Below are 12,154 nucleotides of genomic sequence, written 5' to 3' on the forward strand. Positions count from 1 at the left end.
GATTATAGTTTAAGGAAATGGAAGAAATCCCAAGAATCTTGTCAATTTGTTGTTGTTTTGCTTCGTAACTTTCTTTTCGGGGTGTTCTTTTCGCCCCTTAGGCCCGATTGTAACCAGTTTTCCATGCTGATTGGATTTTGTGTTTACATATTTGTGGGCTTCCGTAGAAACCCGTATTATTTTGGCTCCCTTTTCTTTGTTGGCATCCTTCAGTCGACAGCCGACGAGAGAGGCTGGCCGACTGAAGGCGGAGTCAGCCGGGCCACTCTCTTTTCCGTCGGCCGCCTCTTCTTTGGCAGCCGCAGCCGGGAATAGAGGGCCGAAGCAAGGCTTCGCAGCGCGCTGCTGGGCCGAGGTAAAGGGAGAGAAACAGGGTCCGGCGCGTGGTTCCAGGCCGAGCCGAGGCGGAAGGAGTCCAGCCCCTCCGACAGGCAGCCGCCGCTGCTATGGCTGGCTGGACGCGGAGAAGGTTGCTTTGCCGCTGCGATGACAGCTGTCGCTTGTGGAAAGGGAAAGGGAAAGGGGGCGGGTTGAAGCTTTTTGCCAGATGGGTCTCTAACATGGGGATGGGTAGGGGAGAAAGTGATTCTTCGGCGGGGACGGGGAAGAGAGAAACTGCGATAATTTCTTCGTTATTATAGCCGGTACGGACGACATCTGTTTTGAGGCTTTCTATTAAGGAAGCCTTCCTCGTGACTTTTTCCCCGCCACCTTCCGATATTTTCTGCTTCTCTTCCCCCATTTTTGTGAGGGGAAAATTAACATGCCTCGGTTGCTCTTAGTCTTGAAGAGCCTCATGTCTGTTTGTTCCTTCATTTCATCTGTGGGTGCACGCTCTTCCCCCGGCCTCTGAAAATGCAGGAAAGGACCATGTTCCTCTATGCAGGAAATGGGAAAATGCCTCCCATAAATTTTTTGGGGTTGAGACACTCTGAAGCCCTTAACTTAGTATTGTACAAAAATAATTTGCAGCATGGTGAAGAGTTGCATAGAATTAACCTACCCCTGTAATGCCGAAGAGTAGTGGTTGGATGTGCCTACTTTTTTCTGACCTAGAGGTTACTTTTGTAAGTTTCAATTCTTTTAATCTTTGCTAATAAGAAATCCAACAGGTGAAGTGCTTCTGCTAGTAGATGTAATTGTTGGATTTCCGCTTGCCCTGTTACTCATGAAGGCAATGGAACCTCAGTCATACAGCAATCCACAGAGACATCTGTGAATGAGATGGAAAGCATAAACATGGGGGACAGTGGTGAGAAACAATGTGAAGAAGATATTCTGAGTGTATGTGGGGGAGTTGGGGGCTCTCTCACTGTGCTGTTCCATTTTTACTCATTTTTGCATCATACTCTCACTTGGCACTCTTTCCCCTGTTTTCTGAGCACATCCTATAATGGGAAAAGTCTTTTGGAGAATTGGATATGAGTTAAAATGGCTTGTAACTTCACCTCTTAAAATCTCTTCTAGTGGTCTGTTATTTGCCTTTCCTTTTGGGAGATGGTGCTCATCAGCATGGGTAAAAGTGTGTGAGCTGCGTTTCAACACTTGGTTAGGTTTTTCTTTTTTGGATATTCCTGTTCTTGTTGTTGCATCCTGATTTCTGGAGTCATAGGATCATAGAATAGTAGCATTGAAAGGGGCCAAAAAGGTCATTGGGTTCAACCCCCTGTTGTTACAGGTCACCAACCATCCCTCTCAGTGGGTGATGTTGAACTTTGCTCAGCTGGCTTGCAAATGCTGGGTGCTGAAGTACTCATGCTTGTGTGAACTTGTTTGCTTTTTAAAATATATGTTCTTTAAAGTGCCATTTCTAATATTTCTTCTTAGGGTAGTTGTGAAGTCACAAATTGGCATTCAAATGGTAAAAAGTCTCACATAATTTCATGTAACATGGTCAAAATAGCACCACTAATGTCTTCTATTTTTAGTTCCTGGCAGTTCCTGTTACTTGTCCCTTCTTATGAGATAGGTAATAGGCTGAAGAAAATCTGCAGGGTTTTCTTTGGTTTTTATTGTGTGTGCTAAGCTCAGGTGCTAGTACTGTTGAAGCACTGAATTAGAAAGGGATTATGTAGCCTAGTTGATAGATGAGGTAGATATTTTGTTTTGTTAAGAACAAATTATTATAATGATTATTGCTATTATTATTTTGACCTTTTTTCCACTTGCAAGAAACCCAAAGCTGATCCTTCTCTCAGTGTTACCCTCACAACAACCCTGTGAAGTAAGTTAGGCTGAGAGTCAGTGACTGGCCCAGTGACCCAGTGTGCATCATGACCAAGCAGGGACTAGAACCTGGATCACCTGAATCCAGTTCTCTAACTACTGCACCACACTAAAGCTTTACATTCTGGTTTGCATTTTTTAGACATTGGAACAATAATAATCAGTATGTATTTAGATTCTAAGCAATATGCATATTAGGAAAAATTGTAAAATGAAAGATGCAACAATGCAAACAGGTGGTATCTCAATTTTAAAATATTTCCATCCTTATTTTAAGAGGCTGTACAAATGCAATTCCTTCAGTGTTACTTGAGTTTCATAGCTTTTATCTTCAGGATTTCCAGTAAATGAAGTCCCAAACACTTTAATTTCCTTGTGCTTAGGAATGGAGCTTAAGAATTCATAAAGAGGAGTATGATTTATCTTGGGAAATCAATGAAGATTCAAGGCATTACCACAAGTTATAAATTCAGATGAAACTTTGCACAATCCTATGGTTCCAACTTTTTGCTTTTCTGGAAGTGTTTGTTGTCTTTTAACAGTAGTGGAACAAGCTGTTTCATGGTTTGCAGACCAGTTGAGGGGGAAATCTACCGCTGATTTTCCTCTTGTCAACAACCTATTAAAAACACAAAGCCCTATTTTTAAAAAAATCATACATGATATTGCTAAATCTGGAGAGTAGTCATAATGATCACAAATTTCATTGTGCAGAAGAGTTGTAAGTTGCTTTGGCTGATTTGTGTTTACTAGGCTTGTTCAGGAAATACAAAGTTAAAGTATATCACATTTTTTTAATGTCTCTTTGTCTAAGCTAATTGTTGGAAGTGTAATGTTGCTACAGTTTCCTTTAATAATATAATAATCTAAGGTTTCCTTTAATAATAATAGGTGGTTGAGGCCCCATCTGTAAGGGTGTTCAAGGATAGGCTAGACATGGACATGGTGGGCATGTCGTGCACGGAGTTGGTTGGAGTCAGGGGTCAGACTAGATGGACCAGGAGACCCCTTCTGACTCGCTCTTTTTCTATGTTTTTATGTTTTGACAAGTTCAGATGTTTTCCCTTTTGAGGATAAGATTATAGTATAGATAAAATTTGTGTTGAAACACTCTTTAATATTTCTTCAAACACACCTTTTAAATTATCTATTTCATGGCAGCTAACACATGGTCAACATAAATGAATTGTCCACATTTATTGTCAACCCAAAAAGCTAATTTTACAATATTGGAAGAATAACAGTTCTTTTGCTACAAGGCAATGGACTGAGGACCCTAACCACATTTTCAGCATTTGAATGGATGGCATAAAAATACTACTTTCAAGTGGATACATGCATAAATATTTGGTGTCCCTTGATGAAGCTTATATATAATTAATATTTATAGTCAAATCTGTATGGTTATTTTTTCTTTTTATATTTTCATTTTGTTGAAATTTATTTATTATTTATTTATTTAAAACATTTTTATGCCGCCCCCATTGCAACAAAGCCTCGGGGCGGCTTACAACAAAAACAAAGTTATACAAAAACAAAGTTATACCATAAAAATATTAAAACCCAGTGCATCTCGTTATAGTACTTTTAAAAATAAAGCTATCCTGTTTCATTTGGGTACTGTGGGTGACAACACTGACCTGTAGTCAGTTTTGAAGTAAGATTCAGGTATTAGTGCAGGAGGTTCCTACATGTGGAATGTATGGAGGAGGAAAATCTTTCCTTTTGCATCTGGCAGCAACATTTCTTGGGCCATTTCTGAGAATCAGAACATGGAGAAATGCTTAAGTTCGACCTCCTGCCCACCAGTTCTCTCCTGCAGTGCACTTCTGACACACATGGAAAGCACAGAGTTAGACCCTTGTGTTTTTTCTCATAACATTTAGTGCTGCTCTGGATAAAGTTGAATTGATATGCCTTTTTAGTGTACCATTTCAGTCATTTATAAATATATTGCAAAACAAGAAAGCATCTTGTTTGACACCTTCAAGACAAATACATTAACTCCGGGTTAAGTTTTTGTGGACACTGTTCTCTTAATCATCTGTTAACCTTATATTGGCAGATCTGTATACACATGCTGTGGGGTACAGGGAGTGAGAGAGAGACCATGTGTTCAGTTGAAATTGAAAGTGGAAAAGTACAAATTAATTATTGGCTGAGTTTGCACAGCAAGCAACCATTGGGTCTTACTATTAGTCCTTATGAGGGTTGGCTTGAACCCAGATGACACAACCCATTGTGGGTCAAGCCCTGAAAAAAAAGTGAGTTGCTTGGCAAGAACAACAAAATCCATTTGCCACTCTTGCAAAGCAGCTAACCAGAGAGCATGGCTAGGGGTTGCCTCCGAAGTTCATCGGCATTTGGAGATGACTGCCAGAGCGTCCCTGACGTCTGCTCTGTGCTGCCACCCCTTGTTCAGGCAGGAGCGCCGAGTGGAGAGGGCAGCCCCACATGCAACTTGAGTCATCTTCCTTTGAGCAAAAGGTGGGACTTCTGCATGCTACTTCCCTGTAGTCAGGGCAGTGGAGCAGTGAGTTCATCCTGCTTTCATTTGGGCAGCAGAATGGATCTACCCTTCCTGGTTTTGGCTGCTAGGGATGGTAACCAAAGAAGAATCTGCCTCCCCAGCTTCCTCCCCTCTTCAGAGATAGCTGTGATCCAACAGAGGCTGGCTTGGGAGTCATCGGACCAACCTAACCAAGGCCAAGTTTTTGTCAGTCCCAATACCTATTTAAACTATTAATTGTTGGTTAAAAAGGCAGCCCTGAGGCAGTCTACTGAATTCTTGCATTTTTATTCACAGGAATAGAAAAAATGGATTCAGCAGAAAGGGCAATGAATAAAAGTGAACAAAAATCAAGGTGATAAAACTTTTTAAAATGTTGTACTATTTGAGGATTATTATTAGAAGATTTTATATAGTATTGCAAAGATACAATGTATTTTTCAATTATATCTTTACAGCACTTTTGTGTGATTTACTCTTGTTGCTGTTTTAGAAATGCCAAGGTACATTTTATAGCAGTTTGCTTCGATTACAAAAATGTTCCTTAAGAATAAGTGTATAGCTAGATGAGGCACAGTGGTTTCTTCCACATTAAAACTCTTTAATACTTCTTTGGCATTGCCTATCTGCAAGTAGCTAGAAGTAGGATTAAAATGGCAGTTTGCCACAATGCCTAACATAACTATTATATCTAGCTAAAATTTCTGATTGGCAATATCTTTCTATAATGTTTACTCAGTCATGTTCAGCAGAGGCCCAGTTTTAATTAGGATCAATCTTCTCCAACCTGGTGTCCACCATACGGTTTAAATTAAAATTTGCTTCATTCTCAACCATTGGATATGCTGGGCAGGGCTGAGAGAAGTGGTTATACCACATCATTTGGGGTTGGAGCCAGATTTAGCTGCAAGCAACTCAGCTGCTAGAAGCAAACTTCTACACTTCCTCCACATGGCAGCCCCTCCAGTTCCCTCAAAAAAATGCTACACAGAGGGTCAAAGGACTCAGTTGCATAGAGTAAGATGTGGCATTGTGGGAATGGAGATCCCTCAATATTAAGTTTATGGAAAGTAGATCCTGGATCTAACCCTTGATGGACATCAGGTTAAGGAAAGATTTCAAAGTTTCTCATTTAATCTGTAATGTCAGTTCCAGTGAGGGGTTGTAACTTCTTATTTAAAAATAAAAGTTTATTATTATTCTAATAGGCAATTAAACAACTACATAATTGAGAAGATCAAAATAGACTGTTTGACTTCTGTTCCCTAGGAAATTTCTAAAGAGCCTTATATGGAAGCAGCCCTGGGAACTCTTGCTAGTAATTGGAACAGGCGTGAGTGCTGCTGTAGCACCAGGTATCCCAGCACTGTGCTCCTGGCGGAGCTGTATTGAAGCAGTCATTGAAGCAGCTGACCAGCTGGAGGTGCTTCATCCTGGAGATGTGGCTGAATTCCGCAAAAAAGTGGCTAAAGACAGAGATTTACTTGTGGTTGCGCATGACCTAATCCGGAAGATGTCACCGGTGAGCAATTATCTGTTTCTCTATAATAATACTTAACAAAACATGTAGCTTCTTTGTCAGTTAAGATATACTTGTATTCTAGCATTCTGTTGGAGAGCTCCTCCATGTCTACTGAAGATTGTTATGCTGTGAATTTGTGCAATTATTGTTTCATAAGTGGTCTCATTTAAAAAAAGTGCAGCAAGCAATGACTCAGACATATTGCAAGGTTTTGTGAGTGCAGGTTTTGCATACGTTCTGGAATGCTAAAGCCCAGATCACTGCCCAGTTCAATTTCACAGCTGGGTTCAGCTGTGCAATTAATATTATAATATTGAATATAATGTTATATATAATATAAACAATGTTTTGCAAATAGTAATTTAGTAGAAGGATGTCTGCAGAAAACACTATACTTTTGAAGGATATTTGAGAGCTGGTTCTGTAGGGTGGGTGGTTTTTTAAATTTATACTGCAATCCTGTACCCGATTTTCAGGAGTAGAGAATCATAGAATCATACCATTAGAAGGAGCCTAGCAGGCCATCAGATCCAAGCACTTGCTCAGTGCAGGACTCAGGTTTCCAATCCAAATTTCAACTAGGTCCAGCCTTGCTTAGCTTCCAAGATTAGGCAGGATCAGGCACATTCTGGCCTCAAGTAAGACCCACTAAATGTAATGGGACCTACTATTGAACGGACTTATAAATGATTGCTGCAAGCTGCAGAGAATGGACAGTCCTGCATTTATGAACTGTCACTTTGTTGTTGCAGTCTTGGAGGGCCATGTGCACTTTTTTTCCTTTTTTTAGTTTTGTTTTAAATAAGGAAGAGGGACAGAGGACAGAATTTAGCTCCTTGAACAGTTATAAATTATTTTTCATTTATAGGGATAAATATAATAAAACTCACTAAAATCTAATCTCCATTAGTGTAACTTGATTAACTAGGAAATACCGAGTGCATTTTATCCAGAAGTTTCTTCAGCAGTCTCAATAGTCAACATTCCATGTAGGAAATTCCATTTAAAATCAACCTAGTTTGCACAATTGTATGTCGATCATGGTTTTCTGAAATGTTGTAGTCTCCATGCATATTGAAATGAATTTATAGCCGTTCTTTCATATTACTAGAGGCAGAACCTGAAAATTTGTTCATTAAATTAGCATTAAATATATGCTTCCCTTGCCAAGGCCTATGAGTGGGTGGTGACCAACAGGCTCCAGTCACTCTTAGATGAGACTGACTTTCTGTATCCATTTCAGTTGGTCTTCAAACCAGGACTCCTCATGGAAACAGCTTTGGTCACCCTGTATGACAACCTCTCTCAGGGGAGAGACAAGGGAAGTGTGACCCTGTTGATATTCCTGGGTTTGTTAGCAGCTTTGGTACCATTGACCATAGTATGCTTCTGGGGTAGCTGACTGAGCTAAGGCAGGAAGGTAGTGCATTGTAGTGGTTTTGCCCCTACTGATTGTGAGCCATCCCAAGATTCCATGCCTCACTGAAGAAGAACCTAATGCTGGGAACAATTGAGGGCAAAAGAAGAAGGGGACGGCAGAGAATGAGGTGGCTAGATAGAGTCACTGATGCAATCGGCATTAGCTTAAGTGGACTCCAGGGGACGGTGGAGGAAAGGAAGGCCTGGAGGAATGTTGTCCATGGGGTCACGATGGGTCGGACACAACTTCGCAACTAGCAATAACAACAACAACAGTAGTAAAAGTTTTAAATAAATAAATATTTGGATGGCTTGTTCCATTTGGGGAATATTGCTTGGCCTAATAGGTTCTCCAGAATGGGATTTCTCAGAGGTCAGTTTCATTCCCCTTTCTCTTGAACATCTACATGAAACCACTGAGTGGCCTCATCTGGAGTTTTGGAATGCATTGCCATCAGTTTACTGATGACACGCAGCTCTATTTCTCCTTTTCATCTCCAGCAGGTGAGGCTGTGGATATGCTAAATTGGTGCCTGACTGCGAGAATGGACTGGCTGAGGGCTAATAAACCGAAGCTCAGTCCAGACACACCTGAGATGCTGTTAGTGGATAGTTCTTCTTTCCGGATGGAGGGTGTTCCTGTTCTGGATGGGTGGCACTCCCCCTGAAGGAGCACGTTTGTAGCTTGGGGGTCTTCCAGGAGAGGGTCCTGATTGTCACAATCTCAGGTGGCACAGAGTGCCTTTTACCAGCTTTGGGCAGTAGCCCGGATACACCTGCCTGGACAGGGATAGCCTGGCTTCAGTAATCCATGCTCTTTTAATTTCTGAATTAGATTTGTAATGCACTCTGTGTGGGGCTGACCTTGTAGACAGTTCAGAAGCTGGAGGATGTAGAAAATGTGGTAGCCAGAGTAGTAACTGGGAGTGGAGGGTAGGCTTGGCAGGTGGTAGCAAGTGGGAGGCCTTTTCCGTGGTGACCTCCTTATTGTGGAATGATCTCCCCACTGAGGAGATCCCTACTCCCCTGACACCAGTTCTGTTTTAAATTTTGTATATGGAAATTTTATGCTGTTTTTATTGTATTGTGATTTGTATTTTTAATTATTTTTGTTAACAGCTCAGAGAGCTTCAGCTGTTGGGCGATACAGAACTGAAATAAATAAAAAAGTGCTGCTTATGACCTATAAAACTCTATGAGGTTTGAGGCCAGGCTACTTTCTCCCATATGAGCTTGCCCAATTCTTAAGACCTTTGCAAGAGGCTCTTATTTTGAGACTCCAGCATTCAGATGCATGGGCCTTTTTGGTGGCTGCTCCTAAGCTATGAAAATTGCTGCTAAGGGAGGCTTGGTTTGCTCACTCTCTGCTGTCCTTTTGCCAGCAAGAAAATAACTTTTTATTTAAGCAGGCCTTTGGTATATAAGCAGATCTCTTGGGTTGGGTGCTTTTCTATTCTGTAATTGTTATTTTTTAGGATGGCTACTTTAGGTGCATGTAGCATGGCAATAACGGTTTTCTGCTTTCTTTGTTTAGCAGGGAGCAGTGTGGTTTGGCTTGCCGGTCAGCTGGTGGCCTTCTCTTTATTGTCCACAGAAAGACACTCTGTGTTTAGTGTCTTAATGTGTAACCTTCTGATAACCTTCTTCAAATCATTCTCTCTCTTGCACATAGGCACACATAATTTGGGGCTTTCCCTGTCCCCGTAACCCAAATCACTGAAACAGTCTGTTTTTGTTTACTGGAGCTCAGACCTATTCTATCCATGTAGCAAAACAAGGCGGGGGCAGACCACACTGCATGGTGGATGGGCTGCAAGTTGTGGAGAGCTTATGCTGTATACTTTGGTGGTTCCATCATTCAGTGCCTCATACTGCTAAAGGCCCTTAGTTAATTCCTGTCTCTTTGACATTCTTCTTTTTCTGCCCCAGCGCACAGGAGATGCCAAACCCAACTTTTTCCAGGACTGTTTGATGGAGGTTTTTGATAACTTGGAGCAACATATTCAAAATCCTGTTCTTCTGCAGTCAATCCTCCGACTCATGGAAAGAGGCACAATGGTGTTGACCACAAACTATGACAACTTACTTGAAATCTTTGGCCAGCAACAGAATAAACCTATGGAATCTCTTGACTTGAAAGATAAGGACAAGGTATGACTAATAAATACACTTTTGGAAGCTGTCTATTTCCACTCTATTTACAGAATGTCAAATGTTTAATGCTAGTAACAGAAGGGCACAGTATCCCAGACACTTCTGCAATGAATGGAAGTGGCATGATAAATCCATTCCAATGTGACTTGTATGGGAAGTAGTGGTGATTGGATTGTGTTCAAGAATGTGTTTCTTTTGTTTTGAATACTGTGTTTCTATGATAGTGGGTGGAAAATTCTTCATGTTCAAAATATTCCTTAGATGGTGTTCTTCATAATACAAAAGGCTTGTTTAAACAAATGATTATACATGGTTTTATTTTCAGCTATGTGGTTTTCTGCATTTTTCTACTACAGTAATTTTTAACCGCCCTTTTATAGTTTGAGGGCACACATCATTTAAAAAATCTTATTCTATTAATGGTTTTTGCAGTTGGGATTGACTGGGTTTGCAAGATATGGCAACATATCATGCATAGCTAGACACCGCGGGTTACTGTCATTTGAACCAGAATCCTTGCTAAAGTTCTCACTGCCTACCTTTTCCACAGTTCCATGAGCCTCTAGATTCCCTGGAAAAGAAATATCTCACCTCTTTTTTCTGCACAGTTTTGATACCTGTCTAAAGAAGGTGTTCTTAACTCCCCCCGCCCAACCCCCCCGCAACTGATCTAGTAAATTTGAGCTCTTTTTTTGGGATGGGGGGCAGGGAAATATGATGTGCATGAAATCTGTTGTGGAAACTTGCCTATTATTGTGTTTGTGTCTTGCCTGTACGCTCCTCATAAGCTTTTGGTTGGCAATTGTGGAGACAGAATGCTAGATCAGAAAGGCCTTCTGATCCAGCACAGTTATTACATACATGTCTCTGTTCCTTTGCAGTGAGAGAGGCTTTGAGACAGCTCACTTGATTAGCACCAACAAAATGTTTGTCTTGTAAATACTAAAGATTTGCATTGGTCTGAGCCATTTTCTTCAAAAACAGCCAGAACTAAAGTTGAACTTAGCATGATCCTTCACTGTGGATACTAGTTTCAAAAAATCAGACAGCCTATCTCCACAATAGTCTTTTGTTTTCTTTCCTTGTTTCCTTTGCTTCCATAAGCACTTAGCTTATGGAAAGGAGTTGAGCAACTGACAGACTCACCTTCTGATTATGGGACATGGTTTTCCAAGGGCTCACAAGTCACTGGGAGGGCAGGAATGGCTGTTTTGACAGCTGTCAACAACCATGAAATGGCTGTTTTTCCAGCAGTGCCACTTTCAGTACAAAAAAAGCCTTAAACCTTTCAGATTTCTTACTAGAAACACCTGTATTTTGTATACTATTTTCATAAAAATTGCCCCCCTGGAAAAAAAAAAAACCAAGGAGAGAAAGGAGGAGCATTCCAGAGCAGGTTTTATCTGATTCCACTTGAGGCAGAAGACCTCAAACATTAAACAGGCTTGATAAGCCAGTAGCTGCCTGTGGCATTGAGACTATAGAATAAAAAGTGACTCCGTTGCTACAAAGCAACCAGCTTGTGACCCATGGATTGCTATTTGTGACCTGTGACACTAGTAGCTTGAGGAAACTACTGTGTTTTGCAGTACAAATAAAGATCCATTGATCTGAAAATCAGAGCCTGTTTCACGCCCCAGATAAGTTAAAACAGCTGGTTAAGGGGGCAGAACACATACGGGAATGCCTTACTCCAGAATCTTGTTCTAGACATCAGATTCAGATTCTCTAGAAATCCTTCCTCTAATGGCAGGCCCTCAACAGGTAACAAATAAAACTGTGTGTGTTAGTGTTGGTGTATTGTTTGCAATTTGGGCATTTCCATTCATACTTAGATGATTTTAAAAAAGCCCTGTGGGAAGTGCTAGCACTGTCATCAAAATGAATAAATTCTTCCTAATATTTAGTTATACTAATGAACTGTTTGGCTTTCTTCAGGTTCTTCAGTGGGCAAAAGGACACATCAAATATGGAGTTCTTCATATTCATGGGCTGTATACTGATCCCTGTGGAATGGTGTTGGATCCCTTAGGATATAAAGATGTTACTCAAGATCCTGAGGTGATGGTATGTGCACATTGAGACCAAATAGGTCTTTACTTTCAAGCTATATATAGGGACAATCAGCAATGTTTCAAAAGTACAGTGCAGTTGAAAGGGGCATTAAAATGAATGGATATTGCAGATGGATTATACTTGAGTGCAGTCAGTGGTTGAAAGTATAATGTCCCACAAAATGGCAGATGTATAGCCAAGGATATGCCAAGATAGCCTTTGTTTTGACAGCTGTCAAAAGTAATAATGAAAAGGGGGTGGGATGTAGA

General features: G+C 40.8%; 1 protein-coding gene across 4 annotated transcripts in view; it reads left to right on the forward strand.

Moving 5' to 3' along the window:
* The first annotated feature begins 268 nt into the window (after positions 1-268).
* FAM118A (family with sequence similarity 118 member A) overlaps positions 269-12,154 on the forward strand; it is a 26,498-nt gene continuing 14,612 nt past the window's right edge. For 3 of the 4 annotated variants that reach the window (XR_006416668.1, XM_044450853.1, XM_044450852.1), the window contains exons 1-5: positions 269-355; positions 5,033-5,090; positions 6,005-6,257; positions 9,606-9,827; positions 11,769-11,897. Coding sequence is in view for 3 of the 4 variants with exons in the window: in XM_044450853.1 (XP_044306788.1) it covers positions 5,044-5,090; positions 6,005-6,257; positions 9,606-9,827; positions 11,769-11,897 (651 nt within the window). In the remaining variant the exon portion in view is untranslated. Of the gene's footprint in view, positions 356-5,032; positions 5,091-5,193; positions 5,239-6,004; positions 6,258-9,605; positions 9,828-11,768; positions 11,898-12,154 lie in introns of those variants that run through there. The other variant, XM_044450854.1, reaches the window with a different exon arrangement.

This window comes from Varanus komodoensis, unplaced genomic scaffold, assembly GCF_004798865.1.
Source record: "Varanus komodoensis strain SLA01 unplaced genomic scaffold, ASM479886v1 scaffold69, whole genome shotgun sequence".
NCBI lineage: Eukaryota > Metazoa > Chordata > Lepidosauria > Squamata > Varanidae > Varanus > Varanus komodoensis.